General features: G+C 44.4%; 1 protein-coding gene across 2 annotated transcripts in view; it reads left to right on the forward strand.

Annotated features, from left to right (window-relative positions):
• The first annotated feature begins 6,613 nt into the window (after nt 1-6,613).
• Nucleotides 6,614-19,961, forward strand: part of ACVR2A (activin A receptor type 2A) — a 54,293-nt gene continuing 40,945 nt past the window's right edge. For both annotated transcript variants that reach the window (XM_071435491.1, XM_071435492.1), the window contains exon 1: nt 6,614-8,408. In XM_071435491.1, coding sequence (XP_071291592.1) covers nt 8,354-8,408 — 55 coding nt within the window. In that variant the 5' untranslated portion in view covers nt 6,614-8,353. The remainder of the gene's footprint in view (nt 8,409-19,961) is intronic.

Raw genomic sequence — 19,961 nt, forward strand, 5'->3', positions numbered from 1 at the left:
CCAAGAATTAACCAAGTTATCAAGCAAGTTTTCCCCCACTGTGCTTGTGGCCTTCCACCTCAGTGGAAGTGAAAACCTCTGGTGAACTTTGAGAAAAAACAAGCCATGTTTTAGTTAAAAACTCCAGGATCCATGTGTGTGTCCTTCAACTCTCCACATGAAACAAAAATACTTTTCCCCTTGCAGTTTCATGAAAGTTAATTAGTTGGTATTACTAAAACTGGCTGCATGCACTATGTATCACTACAAAATTAGAAGTACATTTTCATTGCCTAAAGAATTTCAAGGCAAAAAAAAAAAGAGCCTTTATATCAGAAAGGTTGATGCTGTGTACAAAATTTTTTAAGTAAATGGAAAAAATTTTGTTCATTTAAAAGAGCCTGAACTGAAAAAACTTCTCACTCTAGGGGGTAAACAGAATTTTGCCATCTCAGATATTAACATTATCTGTTCAATGTCGGAATTGGAATTATTATAAAATTATTTGCAGATGAATGAACTCCAAAACAATTCAGCAGTAGAAGCTGGAGGAGGATTTAGCTCCCCAGTGGCCTGAACAATGGGTAAGAGCACCAGGCTGGGATGTTCTGCTGGTTGCAGAAGAAAGATTCTGGGTTTGAATTTACAGGGTTTCAAATCCCTGGAATGGCTCAGCCCATCCATCCTGTCAGAGCACAATCACCAGAGAGAAATGTTCCAGCTGGATTGTGCTCATGAAAAAAGAAGTGGGCATCTATTAGGGGCTCCCAAGCTGAGAAACTTGTCCTAGGTCAAATTTGGGAATCTTCCACACTTTTTCCTCTGAAACCTGTAACGTGCCAGATTTTCAGGAATTACAGCACTTGGGGAGAGGAATTATTTCTGTCACAGTGAACAGGAACAAAGGGGTGCCTGAGCTGCTGTTGGCAGGATTATTTTAATGCTACTTAAATTCTGTGCAGAAATTATGAAATCCCTGAATCAGGGATTATGGGCTGCAACCAAAACACATTGACTTAGAGCAATTCACAGGCATTGTCCCAGAGTCACACCTGGGACTTGATCAGGATTCCTGCTCCATTCCCACAAAACTCCTCTAACAAAGGCTGCAGATAAGAGCAGCAGCTGCGTTGCTCTTAAGGAAATGGGCTCCAATCACAGTTCAATCATTTTCCTTTGCAGAAAGGCTTTAGCAGCCTGAACCTGCTGCCTCTGGAAGCGGGATAACTGCTCGTGCTGTTTGTAAGGGTTGATCCTGCACTCCCCAGTTAGCAGCAATAAAAACGATAAAAGTACCAGCAGATTGGCCATTGCCATGGATCTCCACCTTCCTCTTGTAAAATTCCAAATGGCAAACTGGCAACTGCAACACCCGTGGAGGATCTGATCAACACTTGACTCTCTGTTGCCATCCCTTTCTGAAGCCAATTAGGCACGTTCTGAATCCTCAGCTTTTGTAGTTTTTAGCAAAACCAGTAACTAATATTTGAGTCCCAGTATCCCCCAGTCCATCTGAACCTTGCAGAATTCCACTTCCCATTATCATTTGATAGCAACACTGCAGGAAACTTTATTATTTTCTGTTGGAGCAAAAACTGGCAGTCATTTGTGTTCCCCAGCACTCATCTTCTCTGTGACATTGATCTGAACCAAAAAATATTGCCAGGAATGTTCTCCTTACTGAGGTTTTTAATTCCCAAAGTATCAGCCAGCTCTGCTGATGCCACCCTCCAGAAAGCTTCCAGGATATTTTGAATGGCACCAGAAGTAATTACAGCTATCCATGGATTTGTATTCCCAAACAAGCAGAAGTCATATTGACACAATAATTCTGAAGAGCACACAATTGAATGCTCTGAAGATCTGACAATCTCTCCACACTTGGCCACTTCACACTCCTACTTCTTATGACTATTTAATTACAAATTGTTGGCCTAAAATATTGAAATCTTTATCTACAAATATATGTATCAAGCCTTTCAAAGGCAGTGCAAAAGATCTTTAAAATCTGCTATCACTGTCAGGACGCTGTAGCAAAAAAACAACAAACACTTGTCACATATTTTAAGAATCTTTCAAAAATAACGTTGAAAACATGACAATGTTGCAGAACTTTTGCATTCTGTGATGAACACAGAGTCAGTTTATAACTGAATATATAAATTATGGTGTATTCTGAGAAGGGAGATCTCTACACAGACCCTGAGAACTTCCTTTTCATAAAAAAAGATTCCACAGTACAAATGAGGACTAGAGAAAAATATCCAGAAAATGCAATTTTGCTGTGAAAGATGGATGAAATCATAGCTGATAAATGCCACAGTGGTAAAACCCTGTGACACAACAAAGTGCCCCTAAGAGACAAGGGAGTGTCTGAAAGCAACCAGAAGCTGCAGGGGGATGATCTCTTCTGACAAGACTCTGGAAATCCTAGAAAGAAACCAGGGAAATTTCTCCTCCAGGAAAAGAGGTTAGGTAGCTTGGAATCCCTGCTCTAAGGAAGCAAAAGTCTGGCTAACAGGTTAAAATGGAAAAAGAATCCTTGATTTAAATGTAGCTCTTGTGGAAACAACTTGATGAAGCTTGTATCAAGGTAATTGCTGTAATATTTTGTATCTTTCTTTTTAAACCTGAGGCAGGGAACAATCCCTGGTGGTGTGGGGTCTGCAGGCTCCAGGTGTTTAATTGGAAAGGGAATTTGTTACACACAAACTCACTACAAAAACAGCTTTACAGAGCATGATCCAGGCCAAATCCTGACACTGCTCATGTGAATAAAATGATCCCACTTCAGCCCTGCACCAAAGCAGGGCTGTGATTTCAGCCTGTATTTCAATTTGTGGATACTCAGCTGGATTCAACAACAGCCTCTGAAATCTGTAAGTTTGGTTTAAAACATTACAGGAGAACATTTTGATGGTCACCGATATTGCCCCAACCCAAAAGCATTGCAGAAGCAAGATTTGGATTTCATTTCAGTCCAGCAGCAGCATTTAAAAGGTTGATTAATTCCACATTCTCTCATGCTTTCAAGTTGTGCTACTCTTAACTTTAAAGTATATATAACTTAAAAGTATATACTTATATATACTTACTTAAAGTATATCACTTTAAAGTATCTCAATAGTTTTGGAGCAGAGTATAAAGTGCAAAATAATGAATAATTTGTAGGAATTTTATTTATTATCTGTCCACAGCAAGAGAACTGAAAATTTGTATTAAAACTCTTTTGGAACATGATGAGTTTCACGTAAGTCATACATATGGAAGTAAAAATACTTGAAGGCAGTTATTTACCTTTTCTAAAATAAAATAATTTAGGCTGTCATCCAGCACAGTTTCCCAAAGGAAAGTGAAGCTGGCTGGTAAAGAGGGCAGCCCTGGGAGACATTAATTTCTTGCCATTTTGGTCCATTTTTTTTGGTTTGGTTATGTAAGGACAGTGCCTGAATGGGGTCTTCTCTTCCTCCAGAGTTTCAAAGGGGGAATGACTTAGACCACAAGGAAAGATGAAAGAGATACTGATAAGGATTCTCTCTGTTGGTGTCCCTCCTGATGTTATCAACCCCATGGTTCCCATTTTCCATTCAGAAATGCTTCTCTAGGTGTTGTGAATGAGTTCTGCACAAAAACTCCTTCCCTACCACGTCGGGTTTTGTGTTGATTCACTGCTAAGAGTGGGAATAGCAAAGGCAGAGCTGAAATCCTCAATTCCTAGCAGTGCTCCAGAGAGAAAAATGAGCCATTGCTGGGTTTTAACTCTCCTCATTATTCCCTGGAAGGAAAAGTTATATTTGTGCTGCCTCTAGGCAAAGTCCCATCCCACATGAACAAAAGACTGAAGCTAAGATCACATCCATTTCATCTCCTCCTGCTCTCCACAGATGCTTAAGTCCCTGACACTGTGTCTTCAGTGCTCATATGTCACAGTAAATGATTCATTAAAAATGCAGAGACAGATTGATCTTGGAAGGGGGAAAAAAAAAAAGATCTGGAGTTGAAGGCGAAAGGAAAATAGAAATGAGGAGCCAAAAGGTAAAAAAGGGAAACACCCCCAAAATTCACATGAGAAAGACATTTAAAAATAAAGAGCAGACAGCAACTGTGCTGACATTTAATGTGTCTGCTTGGGATAAAACTCATCCTTTTACTAGCAATAAAACAACAGCCTAGCCCAAAGCCCTGGGAGCATTTTGCATCAAGTCCCTCATAAAAATGCTTGGCAGTTTCTCCTAAGGTCCGTACAAGATCTGCACCAAACTTGCTTTTTAGGGTAATTCAAAGGGAGCAAATCCCCAGTGCAGGTAGGGAGAGCTGCCTGATCCCAGGCACCACCACTCACCCTCATTCCCAGCCCCCTGGCCATGCTCCAAAGTGGGAAGGAAAAGGCAGGAAGGAGCCCTGCTTGTGATTCCCGTGGTGCTGATAAGCAGGGCATTGACAAGAGCAGCCCCACAGAATTTGTTGGTACCATTTCCTAGGTGGCCAGAAGGATTTGCTCTGCCAGAGGAATCCTGCAAGCAAAAAGCAACCCCTGCCTAAGGATAATGAGCTCCTTGAGTAAGAGACACCTCCTTGCCCTGACATCCGTGCAAATTCTCTTATATAGGTGACACATTTCTTCTATTTTTATCAAAAACAGCTTGTAAAATAGAAATATGGACCATAATTTACATTCTTTCACCAAAAAAAAACCAAACCCTCTGACAACTAAGCTAAATCCCTGCAATGGGAAGTACATATATAAATATATATATATTCACACACACACCAGCAATATTTTTAGCTATGATTTCCTACTCATGTGGCAACATGACCAGTGTTCTGAAGAAGCTGAGCCAAGTGAAAACACAACCTGCAGAACAGGTCACGTTTAAATATTCTGCTATTGAAGAATATTAAAAACTACAGATTAAGTAGGAGTGTTGTAACATTTAACATTAATTAAGGCTTGTAAATCATTCTGAAATACTTGGATAAAAGATGGCATAAAAGGTGTTGCCACATGTCTTGATGCTTCTAGATGTGCACAAGCCCTGACATCTTATTTTGTGTTTGGGATGTTTCAAATCATAAAAAAAAATTATGGTCACTGGATGAATTTAATGTTGGGAAGTGTTGGGACACGACAGAGAAACACCAAGGTTGTCTGATTAAGAACTCAAGCAGACATCTCAATGCAAAAAACCTGAAATAGATCCATTTCTTGGATCCTGGTGGATCACCAGATCTGTGAGTTAGAGCTTGGCAGTGTTGCTAAGCCTTGACTTGGCTGTATATTCATATATGTGAAATACAGATCATTTTCCTTCCAGTCTAGTACCACCAACTATTCACATCCCCAAAAACCCCTCTTAGTCCATGCCACCAAACAGTTTGAAAAGGAATCTGGAAGCACCTAATACCTATCTGGGGTTGGTGAACAGCATAACCAGTTCTCAGAGAACTTGGCACTTGTTGCTTGTGCAACTACAGGTCTTTATATAATACAGAAATCAAAGGCCAGCACTAAGGCTCTTGTGCTTTCCCACATGGATCTCCAGATGTAAGAGCCACATCTTCCTTTTTATCCAGAGACAAGAGATGTATGTTATGGCATCCATTTAAAAACAAAACAACAAAAAAAAAGGTGTAAGGAGTGACACCAAACTCCTGAAGGAGCAGAGCTAATGAATTACCTAGACAGGACACGCTGGGCAGCTGTTCATGGTGCATCTCACGTGGGGCTGAGGCCACAGACACACTCCAGGGGCCTCCCAGCACCTGGGGGAGCCCACCAGAAACACAGAGAGAACAGCACGGAGTCATAGGGCAACTGGAATGGATTCCAACTTAAAAGAGGGCAGGTTTCAGTTAGATGGGATTTTGGGAAGGGATTGTTCCCTGTGAGGGTGGGCAGGCCCTGGCACAGGGTGCCCAGAGAAGCTGTGGCTGTCCATGGATCCCTGGAAGTGCCCAAGGCCAGGCTGGAGAGGGCTGGGAGCAGCCTGGGATGGTGGAAGGTGTCCTTGCTCCATGGCAGGGAGTTGGAAATTAATGATTTTTAAAGGTCCTTTTCAACCCAAACCCTTCTGTGACTCTGATTCTGTGCTGTAGCAGCAGCGATGCTCCTGAGCAATGTGCCCACAGCCGTAGCTCTCACCTGGACTACCCGTGGGACATTTTCAGGGACATTTTCAGGCTGAGCTGGGATGAGGCGGAAGACCAAGCCGACATTTGACCCCAGAGGCAGCGCCCCCAGCCTCACACCGTCGTGTACACGTTACACCGCTGTGACCCCTCCCGGCGAGGTCCCACCGCGTGGCTGCCGGCAGCGCTTTGCCTCCATCACCCGAGTTTGGGAGCACAGCACAGCTCCCCGACACCTCGAGGGAGCCCCGCGAAGCTGAATTACGGACACCGAGGGGGTCGGGGCGGAGCGGGGCGAGGGCGCCTGAGGGGCCGCGCCCTGAGGGGCGGGAAGGGCGGGCAGGAGCGCGCCCGTGAGGCGGCGCGCGCGGGCCGCGAGGGGCGGGGCCAGCGTGGGGGAGCGCGCTCCGCCCCGCCGCCGATAGGAGGGGCGAGAGGAGGTGGGCGGGGCTAAACTGCCAAACCCGCGTTTTGATTGGGTGGTGTGGTTGTCAATCCGGGGCGGCCGCCGCGGCCGTGGGGAAGGAGGGGGAGGCGGAGAGGAAACAAAAACAATCGCCCGGGCGCCGCCATCTTGGGCCGGTTCTCCACACGCCACACGGGTGAATGGGTAGATATGAGATTACCACGGGGGAGCAGCGGCAGCAGGGCACCGAGGGCTGTTCCGCGCTGCCAGCGACACTCGGCGGGCTCTAGGCACGGCCGCCGCCGCCCGGAGAGAATCCCCCGGCTCGGCCTTTTCGCCTCGCCAGCCCCTAAGCTGCACTGCTGGAGGGACAAAGTTGGGCTGAGCCGCGCTGCCTCCGCCGCCCGGGAGACCGAAGAGTTGAGCCGGGGTCAGAGTTAGGGGAGAGGGTGACGAGGGGATCGCTCCCCGCTCCGCCGTGTGGGAGGCGCGGGGAGAAGGCTCTGCCTCCCCGCCCCTGCCGTCTCCTGCTGCTCGCTCCTAGGAGGAAAAGAAAAAAGAAGAAGAAAAAAAAAAAAAAGGCAAGAACTGGATTGAGCTCGGAGGAGTGGATTTTGTGGAGTCTCCGTTTGAGCAGCGGCGGGGCGGCGAGGAGGAGATGTGTCCGTGAGGAAGGAGAGGAGCGTGGATCCATCCAGGACCCGTGAGGAGCCAGAGGAGCCTGGATCCATCCAGCCCCAGCCCGCCGTGAGGCGCAGCCGCCTCCCTTCCAAAGAAGCCCGGTTCTCCTGGAAGCACGGCACTCGGGAAGGATTTGCCACAAAGAATATATACCACCCTCCTCCCCAGCGCCTGGATACTGCATTTTAATTTTTTAATTTTTTTTTTTTTGGTACCCCCCCCCTCCCCAGCCACTCTTGTGTGTTAAATACCAAATATAGCCTCTCGCGGGGGGAGGGGATGGAAATCTCCTAGAAGAATTGGAAATCTTGCTGGGATTCGGGAGTGCTGGTGCTGGAGAAGGGCGGTGAAGACGGGGGGATGCACTGCTCTCGCTGCCTGGCCAAGGACTAGAGATTTGCCACTTCCCGGGGAGCCCGAAGGTTTGTTTGTTCCCAGACTGTTGTTTCCCCCCTTCCCTTCTCCTGGGCTACGCTAAATCCCTTAGCATTTATTAAAGAAAACCCACGTGTAGCTGGTGGCTGGTTTTTAAGGTAGTTTTTCATCGACAAACTGACAAAAAAAAAACCAACAAAAAACAAAAACTTCCTCTCTTCGCCTCGAGGTTTGGAACTGGAATGGAGCTGCTCTTCTCCCAAACACTACACGGGGTGTGAAGGGGGGGAGGCAGGACGAAAACATCGCCTCGGACTGATCCCGATCCGACCCCCGACACTCGCACCCACGAGGGATGATCCTTCACGGCGCCTGATGTGGAAAACACTTGGAGACTCAGAGACTTCGTCGTGCTCAGCAGCTTAATCGTTGACTTGTTTTGTTTTGGTTTTTATTTTTTTTTTAAGTGGATTCGTAGCATTACTTTTATGAATTGAATTTTGCCACCGTTTGTACAGAAGCCAAATGACACGTGTGTTTTGAAACACGGTTCCAAATATATTTATCCCTCCCTCAACCCGGATTCTCTCTAGAAAGAGCCGCGGGGAGGTCGTCAGTGTCTAAACAAACCTGATTTTTAGTGTTTTATGAACACTACCTGCTGCAGAAATGTTGCTATAAATTGCTTTATAACGGTTCAGCAAGAAGGGAGATTTTTCCAGCTTGCAGGACCCAGAAAACTGGATACTTAAAGTCACTTAAATGTTTTAACAGCATTGGAAAATGGGAGCTGCTACTAAGTTGGCGTTCGCTGTTTTTCTTATCTCTTGTTCATCAGGTAAGTGAATGTTCTTGGATTTGTCACTTTAAACTGAGGGCTTTGGGGTCAGCGCTTGGGAACTTGGGCTGGCTCTGTATGAATGGGAAGAAATTTATTTTTTTTTTAGGTGGCAAATGTTCGTGGATGGTAGCGACTGTAAAAGCAGAAGCTGCTTTCGTGTTTGTTCTTAAAATATATATATATAACGTGAGCACTTGAAACGCTCCCAGCGCTTGGATTTCAGCTCAATTGTGTGGAATAAATGTGGAGACATAACCACCTAGTGTCACATAAGTAACCTGGCAGCGCAGTTATCGGTGTTGGATGCTGGTTTTAAATACGAATTACCCAGCTGAAATTGCTCTTTCCTTCAGTGTGATCTCTCTTAGCCCGGACTATTCACTGGTGAATAGCGACCTTGGTTAATGCTTCATTAATTTGGAATAGGTGCCGCTCTGAGAGGCTGAGCTCGTCCTTTGGTGATAGCGAAGGGGTGTGTGCGTGTAGAGATGTACCAGCAGAATTGGGGTGAAAAGCCAGGCTTTCCGTTCCTAAAGAGTCATTTGTAACCCTTTGTGTTTTCCTATTCGTTATGTAGCAGAAAAAAAAATCTACTGATTTTTCTCTTTAAAACAGCAGAGTTTGAGGTGTTCAAATGCCAGCTCTGAGTCCTGGGGAGCGAGCGGGGTGTGAGGACTTCCCCACGCTTCTCCAGGAGGAAAATTGTTACGGCAGCAACCAGTGGTTGGGCAGCTGTTGGTCCATTTGAGCTCCGTCAGTCCCACAAAAACCCCTCTTAGGAGCTGTGCGAGGATCTCACGCGAGTTTCCAAGCCGGCCTGGCGCTCCGAGCGTGCATTTGGTGCTCTGTGGAGGGTTTTAGCATCCTTGCAGGGTGTGCAGAGCTACACTTGTTTACCAGGCTAAAAGCGCCCAGCCGAGTGCTCGGGCTGCCCGTGTGACCGGGAGAAGGGAGTAATGAGATCCCTGTAAGGATGCCTTTTACATTTCCAGCGTTAGGAGCTGCAGGATTTTGCTGAAGAGGCCGTTTTGCTGTGGTTAGTAAATGGAATAAGTCTCGTCTTGTGTCTGTAGTGCTATCGATCCGCGCTGTGTGCGCTAAATGTGCTGTGAAATGGCGAGCGCTGCCAGGAGAAACCCAAAAACCCTGCCTGAGCTAACCAGGGAAACAGCTCAGCGGGTTAACGACGGCCTGAAGGGTGTTCGGGACGTTTAATTTTTATTCTTCCTTTCAAACCAAACATGATTTCTGACAGCTTTAGCCTCGCAGTAAGGACGTGTGTGTCTCGTCTTTTCCTAAAGCCTGGTTTTTCAGCTCCGCAGCGTTCCCTTCATTCAGCAATATGTTTTGTAGGGAAACTTTTTCCCCCCTCTCTCTCGAACAGTTCCTGAAAGACTTGCTGCCATCTGCTCTCCGTGGCTCTCTCTCTTCCACGTCCACCTCCAAGATCCTTTTGCCTAGAGCACAGAATAGTGGTTTTTGTTGACATTACCTATCAGACTTCATAAAAAAGAACAGCTAAGCAATAGAGAACGTCTTTTCTTGAACGTTGCTCGCTCGGCTTGTCCTTGGTAAGGTGAAAAGAATGTTCCTCTTGCCTGTGAAGAATTAATCTTGGCTAAATGAGCAGGAAACTGCCTGCAATCCGGGCTGCTTCTCATGTTAATGACATTGTTTTGGTGGTTATTCCAGTATTACACATTAAGTGTTCCGGTACTTAACAATTATTATACTATTTTCTACTCACACCAGGACTGCAGACGCTCTACAATTTTAGGCAAGTCTAAAAATAAATAAATTCAACAGTAAACTGTTGGGTTTATGATCAGAACTACAAGATTATGTAAGATTTTAAGCTTGAAGTGCAGGCGTTTTTATGAGTAGTGTTTCTTAACTGACTTATTTCAGTTTAATACCCTACCTGATGGATTGGTTCTAACATCATCATCGCCAGAATTTTTTTTTTTCCAGTCTTTAGTGTGAAAATCAGTCTGCCCAGGTCCTATATTTCGAAATATTGGCAATGGTTGAGAAAATCCTGGAGTTCAGGTGTGGAGGTGCCTCTCTCTGGTGTGCAGCTCCAGCTCCTCTCAGCCTCTTTCAGCAACTGGGGGTTTGGTTTGCTGTATTTGTTCATTTATTTTTAAATACAGCTATTTTCTGCAGATGTTTACATGGCCAATTAATACCGGGGTTCTTTTAATAGGTGAAAATGTTGTGGTTTTTTTCTGCGTGGTGGGTGTGGAAGTGCTATTTAGGTTCAAAGCGATTTATTTTATTATCTGTAAACTGCACTATGAAATCCTGTAAACGTACTGCAAATGGACAGGAATTTCCAGTGAGTTTAATCATCTTTGTTAAGAGAGTGAAAATATTTCCCTGTTCTGACTAAGATATTTGAAAAAGAGCATCTGTGTTGTTATTAGGCTTTAAAATATTTGTAGCTGCCTGGATAGAAGTGGGTGTAGGTTTGCACCCATCTGCAGGAACTCCAGAGGCCGAGATGAGTGCACATTAACTAAACAAGAAAGCAAAGTGCCCGGGTCAAGGTTCTCCGTGTGCCCTCTAATACACTTCTCAGATAAACCTGTGGGCAGGTTTGATTTCAGAGGGAGCAGAAGATCCTGCAGTAAGAATAAAATACTTCAGAGCAAGCTTGCTGTGCCTCTGCTGTAGGTGAGGCAAGGTTGGAGGGAAGCTTCGCAGGCAAACTTGTGACTGAAGCAGCTCGTTCATCAAAGCAGCCTCTCTGCAGATATCATCTGGGTGCTCCCCTCCCCAGGGAAGTGTGGTTGTGTTCTGGTGGTTTTGGGATTGCTGAGCTGCACTTCAGAGCATTTCAGGAGCAGAGAATGGGCGCTTCCGTCGTTTTCGGAGATTTTGGAAACATTTTGGAAACGTACACCCCGTGCAGCTGAAAGTGTGGGGCGTGCTGAGGGAGTGGATTTTCCTCAGCCATAATCTTAGTTTAAAATCTCATCGTTCCTTTTGTTGCTCATAAACTCCTCATTTCCCAGCCCATCATCTCACCTGAGATACCTGCCCTGCCTTTGGTACCTGGGTGGTCCCAAATCCAAGTAGCTCTGCAGTCTCCTACAGGAAACAAGACCCGGAGTTTTTGGAACAAGCTAAAATCAAGCTAAAAATCACCTAAACAAAAGGAACCATATCAGAGAAGTGTTGCTCCTCTCTATTTCTCCTGATGCCAGATCATTGCCCAGCCACTCAGAAGGTCTTGAGTAATTTAGTGAAGGTACTGGCGTGTCAAAGACACCTTTGTAGTTAAAGTAGTATTTTCACTGCATGGAGGATGTTTTATTCTCTGATTTTAAATCTATCATTCTCCTGTGTCACAGCGATTATTATCGGAGAAGTTATTTTTTAAATTGTATCTTTCCCCCTCCCCAAAAAAAAAAAATCTATTGAGAACTGTAAAACCTACTTTCCATGGTATGACTTTACAAGCTGAATGGTTGGGTGTCCTGAAGGAATTGAGGGGGAACATGAGACTTTTTCTTTGATTTACTTGTGTAAATGTCTCTTTTTTTTACTGTCCTTTCATTATAAACTTGGTAACCCTTGAAAATCCTGCCACAGGTTTGGGAATGTTTGTGGAATTGTTTCTGCTGGTGTGTTCCCTGTGAGCTGTCCATGATTGTGGTTGGACTCTAATCACTTTATTCACTTTATTGTGGGATAATAAACTACTTCAGAGTTAGTGCTGCTTTTAAAGTAAAGATTCCTTTATTTTATCAGAGTGTACAAGTTCTTTATTAAATGTATTACCACTGTGCACTCCTAATGTTGCTGTTAAGAGCAGGACTTGTTTCATTCAATAAAACTCTTTAATACTGTTTTCAAGCATAGAGTGAGTTATGGAGAGCTTGATGTTATAAGTGACTACAGCTCAAAAATCTGTTAACTATTTCTAAGTAATCTGTTAATACTTAACAGTTATAAACCCCAAATCTTCTGGGCTCTGAGGAGAGCTGTAATTGTGCAAATGCAACATCAGAACGTGTGAGCATCGTTGGGAACTCTGCTTTCCAAACATTTCCGGGGAGATGCTGCTGTCATGAGTTTATTTGCATCTCTGCCCTTCACACACAAGGCTTTGCTGGAGAAAAGCCTTCCAGAAGTTTGTCTGCATATGCTGGGTGTAAGTTGAGGGGCAGGTGTTCTGTGTGAGGGAAAAGCTCTTTCCTGCAAGAGGAGATCACTTTTTGCAGGAATAATAGTTTTCAGCTGGGTTTCATGAAGAGTGTTTGAATGGGTTTTGTATTGTTCCTATTCTCACCTTTCTGGAATTTGAGGGTGAAATCCCTTAGGTGATGAGTTTGGCTGATCAGCAAATGAGGACAAACTCAGACTCAAAAAAACCCCTTTTTTTCTTCTCTGTTTAACCTTAGACATTAATTTTTTGTCATATTATTACTTCTAGGGAAGGGCAAAAATAACAGCACCTCCAATGTTTTTCATTCCTATTCATTCCACCTTTTCTTCCAGCCTTCTCCACTTGTAGTTTTTCCAGGCTGTGAAAAGGGAGAGATTGACAAGGAATCTGATTGTGGAAGAGGTTTCTTGGTGTAGGAGAGATGCATTTCCACCACTTAATTAACTGAAAGCAGCTTAATGCAAATGCCTGCTTGAGCTGGTTGGTAGCATCCATGAGCTGTTAGCTCTCTGATGTTCCTGAAAATGAAAACTCCCTAAAAAGATCAAGAAAATTACAGATTTTACAGCCAAGTTCTTGTGTGATGAAATCTTAATGTGTTTTTGTTGCCTTGGTGCTTAAAATTCAGCACATCTTATTTCCTGTTATTTCCATATGGAATCCAAGTGGTATTGGATGCCAGTGACTTTATGTGGCATCTCTTGTCTTCTCTCCCTGCACTGTCTGTGTGGTGGTGGAGGGGGTTTTTTCTTAGAAATAGTTTGTGACTACAGTGCCAAACAGCAGAGCACATTTAGGCTTAATCCCACAGAAAATGAATATTTACTGCCATGTTGTTTACGTTGCATATCTCTGCGGCCAGGAATCCCAAATGTAGATTAGATACATCAAATCCTTCAGTTGTTGGTGCAAGGAGAGCAGGGAAGGGTTTTTCCATTGCATAATTATTATTGTGGTTTCACAATAATTTCATTCTTGATGAGGAAAGTCAACATTTATGGTTTTCTTCAAAATTTCCTAGTGAAAGCTGTAACTGGAAACAAGAAAAACAGACAATTCACGTGCTAACTGGAGCAACCAATCTTTGGGTCACCCCAAATCCTGGGGACTTCACAGCGAGGCCCTGCAGCAACAGCAGCACTTGTGGGGTTGCCACCTCCTTGTTTTGTTGGGTTTGGGAGGGAAATTAAGTGTTTCCAAATTGTAAAAACACCTTGTGCAAGGCTTGGTCATTTTGTGTTCTGCTGGTGTTTCTGTTCAAGTGGTGCAGGATAATTTGTTTCGCTCAGGATGCAAAATTGCAATGAATTCTGGTGTTGTTCCCCAGTTACCACAGGGCTCGTGGGGAGCTGTCAAACTGCACTGCCTGGCCCCGATGGGGTGTTGGGGACTCTTAGTTGGCAAGAGGGCTACAAGCCCTTCACTTCATTTAAATGGCCACAGATCACCTTTGGAGATTGCTCACTTTGTTAAAGCATAACTTCTCCTTTTAAGGGATTTCTATGGATCTGTAATTAGGCGGTAATTCAATACAAAATGCTAAAATGACAATGTAATTAAAAGCAAACCCCTATGTACTCTTAACTGTGATGGGCATGTAAGAAATGCCAAGATGCATTTCTCTGCTTTTATAACTCTTTAATTACATGAGGGAAACATTGTCTGTAGTTAGTGAATAGATAATGAAGATGAATGCTATATCTTGGCCAAAAAGAGTATTTCTCAAATTCTTTTGCTTTCTGAACTTTGAGATATTGATCTGCCTCATTAAAACTAAGAATTAAGATTGTATTTTGCATTTACAGCAAAATTGTGTATCGTAATTATAACAACATTTAGGCATTGCTGGCTGATCTGGTTTGGGTTTTTGCCTAAATGAGGCTTTTGTCACACTTGGGAAGATTTCCACTTTCTCTAATGATGGCAGCAAATGAGTTAAGTTTCGCTGGTTTAATTCTGAGCATTGGCACTGTTTAAGCTGATACCTGAAAAGTTACTGAAGATGTTTAATCTGAAGGTTTTGTTAGAAAGTATCTGGATAATTATTTTGAAAATGCTAAGAATCTGTATAGGTAAGAAGTGTGTTACTTTTTTAATAGCTTTAACTCTTTGTGTGCCTTTTATCCCTAAATGGGATACAATGGGATAAGAAAACAAATTCATTTTTCTAACAAATTGCAGCGGTTCTTGTGGCAGATTGACTTTTAAAGTTGGATGCTACATCTATCCTAGAAATGCAGGAAGGAGACAGTGCTCAAAACCATTTATTAGGATATGATTTGTGTATTTTCTGAAAGATACCAAACGTTTTACAAGAGCAAGACATCAGTTTTCATTTTGTTTCTGCTTGTTTGGTTTGGGATTTTCTTGTTTGTTTGTTTTTTCTGGAAAAAAAAATGGAAATGGGTAAGGCAACTTAGCGATTGCTGTTTAATTATTTTGTGTGAGTGACTGTGGATGTGAAGAACGTTTTGGAGAAGCCCGTGGCCGGTGTCTTTAGCCCGTTTCTGGAATTCCCGGTGAAATGAGGCTGCGGGGGGAGCCCTGCTCAGCTCCCAGCGCAGCCCTGATAGCGTTGTAGCCGGTGCCAAGTGGTGTCTGATGAGATGACACAAAGCACGGTCTGAGGGCAGTGCCAGGAGGCAGCGCAGGCAGGGCTGAACCAGAATTCCTGCAGCTTCAGCACTTCAGAGTTCCCTCGTGGAGAGTGTGCCATTAGTGTGCTGTGAAAACATTGGCATCGTTTCCTGCCTCCCAGCTCTGCCCTGCCTTCAGCTGGGAGCTGTCCCACTTAGAGAGCAGCTCTGGGCCGGGGCAGCCTTCATGGAGCCCCGGGGCTGCATGGGCTCGCTGGGAGCAGTGCTCTCAGGGGAGGGAGGCAGCAGTCCTTGGCCCAGCTGGGATCTGCAATGTAGATGGATACCTTTCTTTGCTTCGATTATTTATTCAGTTTTTTTCTTCAAGTTGTCTATTTCATGTTTAAAGGTGATTGCTGAGATGATCTATTTCATTTTTAACGGTGATTCCTGTTTGAGGTGAGCATTGGCAGTTTGGGTGCAGGCCTCGTGCAGTTGATTTCTCTAATCTGCTGCCTGCCTGGTTTTAATGTCACTTCTTAAATGTCACCTCCTCCTAAGGGCTCTGAATAGAAATGGCCATTTCCTCTTTGAAATTACCTTTTGTTGTGGTGCCCACCACCCACCAGGTTGTTTTCAGCAGAGCTGGCACCCTCCTGGCAGTCCCCACTTGCACTGGTGCAGTGTCCTCGGGCTCAGTGCACCCCATTGATCCCTGTGCAATTCCATGGAATTCCCGTGTGCCCAGCCCTGGAGTGCCAGCCCTGCCCCTGGCACTGTGTGCAGCCCCCCCGAGCTGTCCCCACCTCAGGAAGGTCTGAACCAGGGTGGGTCCAGGGAAGTCCTTGAGGGTCCCCGTGGTGCTCCTCATCCTCCCCCAGGCCATTCCCCACAGGATCAGCTCTGTCCCAGCCTGGCTTTATCTCCACATCTCTGCTTGCTCACAGGGCTGATCTGGCTGCTTTCAGCAGCTTCCTGCCTTTTGGTGCCTCACCAAGTTGTGATTTAGAGGTGGCTTTTATTTGGAACTGAAGCCTGGCCTTATTTTTTCAGGTTGAGAGCTCTTATCTCACCTAGATAACACTAATCTCCATTCCTTAAATGCTGCCTAAAGATTGGAGTGGTCTTCGTTCTTTTAGCTGGATTTTGAATTCTAAGATTTCAATATCAGCACATAAGTTCAAATTTGATCTGTTGTTGAAAGCTATTTTTAAATATGACCAATCAGTTTATCAAGCCTTCTAGCATGAAAAGCTGTTTCCTTCTAGGAATTTCCACATAAACAGGGAAGTGGTTTAATTTTGTTGTTGAGTTACAGTGTTGAGTGTACAAGACAAAATTAAACTTTGCAGTAACTGTTAATTTTAGAAATTTTTGCTGGTGTTTGTCAGTAGAGGGTACAGATAGTTCTCTTTAGCTCACAGCAATTACATGATGGTAGAGTTTTCTTTAAATATTTCTGTGTTTCAGGGTTGAAAAACATTTAGGCTGTGAAAGTTGCAAAATGGCACACAATTGTTTGAATTACTGTACTTTATATAAAGAATTAGGTGATTTATTTGTCATCATTTGTTTATAAAGCTGCTTTAAAAGTAGCATAGAAAACACTGCTAGTTAAATATTTTCATTTAAAATCTGATCTTAAATTTTGGAAAGGGTCTGTTTTGCAAGTTGTCCCTGGGGATAATTGAATTTTTATTACATTGAACACAAAGCCCGTCAAAAAGAAAAATTGTAACAGCTCGGTTACATTTTATTTAACTTCACCTTGTGTCACTGGGACAGACCCCAACACGTGAGGGCTCATCTGACCTCGCCCATTTGGGGTGATAGAGATCAGCAGTTGAGCTCTTGATGGGTTTTCATGTGCTGTGCTTGTACTAAAACCCAGCTGTGAAACCCTGATTAATCTGTGAGAAGGTGATTTCAAACCACAAGATGTTTCTGCTTCCATTCCCGCCCCAAACTCAGCATTTAGCACTTCTCTGGAAAAGCACCCATGAAAACAGAGCTTTCAGGTGAAAGTTTGCTTTTGCTGTTCAGCTGAAAAATTCTGACTCACATCCTCTTGGGCCAGAGGCTTCCAGGGAAGCCAGGAGAGCACAGATCCCACTTTCCATTCCAGTGGAAATGGACTGCATCCCTCCTGAAAAATCCTGATGCTCCAGAGTGCAGCTGGACTTTTCCAGTGGCCTAAAAGTATTCAGATGGATGGCAAATCAAGCAAAATTAATTTCCTCAAGTCCTGTTTGCATAAATATTGTTCTGAAATTTAATTATCCCAGAATTTTTCCTCTCAATGTCACAAATACTTTGGTGTTGGAAGCTCTTTCATTCAAAGCGAAGATGGGAGAGAGGAGGTAAATGATGATCTCCCATTTCTCTCATGTGTAAGAGTTAAAAATGTGCTGGGATTTGGTTTTGATGGATTTGGTATATTTACATGCTGACACAGTGTGTTCTGGGGGAGCTTCTGTTGCCCATCTGAGCTCTTCTCCCCACTGTTCTCCTTCTTTCTGAACCAGAGGGTCAGGAATGCAAAACTTTTAGAAGCAAGCCCTCAACATCCACGATTTTTAGTTGTTCCTCCAGCAGTTCAGCCAGTTTCAAAAACCTCTTAATCACCTTGTACTTGTCCAGAAAGGTTGTTTTAGTTGTAGGCTATTTAACAAAAACTGCTGGGAGAACAGTGAGAGCAGAGTTCCTCTTCTTTGTATGTGATTCCTCCCCCACATCCCCATTTTGTGCTGCTGTCACTCCTCGCTCCGGCTCAGCCCTCGTGGCTCTGCTGGCTTTGGGCTGGGCTGATCCAATCTGCTACAGCAGCAGAAATGGCTGGAAAAACAGCACAGAGCTTTCTGCACTCAGCATCTGTTGGATTAGGGGTTTTTTCTGACTTAGAGATGGGGTAACAGAGGTGCTCCAAAAACTTCTATTCCATTTTCAGTCTCATGAGAAGGGTGAGACAATACAGATGTTGGAATTCACACCATCACAATCAGGAGCCAAATATTTCCTAATTACAATACATTGTAGGTGCTTCTTGGCCTGTCAGCTTTAGCCACACCATGCTGTAAATGCCTTAAAGCCAATCATCTAAAATTACCCCTCGTGGCTCCTACTACAATGCATCTTTCATAGCTCTATTCCTCCAAAGTACCCAGCCTTATTTACAAAACCATCCTTTAAAACTTGTTTCTAGTTCCATTTCTCTCTCAACAATGTCTGTCCAATTCCATGACATTTCTAAGTCAACATTTCTTATCTCAAGCAGTTACATACAGATACACACTATGTGAGCCTTCTGTCAAGCTTGAAGAATTTCCTACAAATTCATTTCCCACGAGGATCAAAGGCAGGAGCTGGGTGAGAGATGCTGGAGCAAGGAGAGCCATGGATGGAATAAGGGCTGCCAGGGAGGCCTGCATTGTCCTAGGAGGGGAATTGTCAGGGCAAAGCACCTCAGTGCCAGTGAATGGAGCTGTTCTGGGGGTGAGAAAGGGAAAATGCCACAATTCAGTATCATTTTTAATAACCTCCATCTTCAGAAAGAATTTGCTTCTCTTTTTCAGCGTTCTTCTGAGGATCTCAGTGCAGGCCTGTTCTCACAGGGGTTTTGTCCTCTTCCCTTGCTTTTTAAGTATCTCCATATCACATTTTTCTCCAGGCACTCTAGACTCAAGATTTCCAGGCAGAACAGCAGAGGGGCCTGGCACAGGCTCCCAGAGAAGCTGTGGCTGCCCCTGGATCCCTGGAAGTTTCCAAGGCCAGGCTGGAGCACCCTGGGATAGTGGAAGGTGTCCCTGCCCATGTCAGGGGCATGGAATGAGATGAGCTCTAAAGTCCCTTCCAACTCAAACTGTTCTGTGATGCTGTCATTCCAAGGAATAGGTGATAAAATTCACTCCTGTCTTGCAGGTTCTCTGGTAACAATGAGGTGGGAACTAAATAAAAGATTCAGACTGACACAATCACAGAATGGCTGATACAGGGATCAGTAAAATCCAGTTACATCCCAGGTTGAAGAAAACTGTTTGGAAAGACTATTTGCAACATAATCTTAGCAGTATCTTAATTTATGTTACTCGGATTTTGGCTGCAGATGTCCTCAGAAATTTATTCTGAGCAGGTGGGCATAAAGCTTTGTGCTAAAATCAGATCCTAGAAGAGAACAGACAGCACTAACAGGTCTGGAAATGTTGAGGGGAGAATGTAGGGGATGTCCTGTAAATGTAGAACCCTAACTGATAATGCCTGCATTACTGAATCCAAACCCAGCCTCAGGAATCCCAGTTACAAACAGGGGCTGGTGAATTTTGCAGCTGAACAGCCACGAGACCTGAGAGGTCTCAATCCCAGGGGCATCTTCAGTTGCCAGGGGAGAACCAGGGCATTGTCAGAAGCCTGTAAGCCATAAAGCAGGGATACCTTCCAGTCAGCAGGGCACACTGCTGGGCAGAAAAGCTCTGGGTGAGTTTGTGGTGCTGAGAGTTCAGCTGTGAGCCAAGTCCTTGGGACAGCGCCTGAACTCGGCCCCTTTGTTGCACTGCAGGGTGACGCCAGCCTCAGGCTGTTGTTGGGCTTTCTGCAGACATCCTGTAACTGTTAATCTGCCCTGAAATTCTACATGAGGACAGCTTCTGAGCTGAGATCCAAGCATGGGCACTGAAATGGAGATAAATTGGTCTCTAGTAGCTGTGGTTTGAAGTGCTGCATGGAGCGTGACTGAAAGTCAAATCAGTTTAAAAACACAGGGCATTCTTACCTGAGGGATTATCCCAGCCATGGTCTCTCCCAGCT

This window comes from Agelaius tricolor, unplaced genomic scaffold (genome assembly GCF_023055355.1).
Source record: "Agelaius tricolor isolate 1412-34295 unplaced genomic scaffold, bAgeTri1.0.p SCAF_10, whole genome shotgun sequence".
NCBI classification, from domain to species: domain Eukaryota; kingdom Metazoa; phylum Chordata; class Aves; order Passeriformes; family Icteridae; genus Agelaius; species Agelaius tricolor.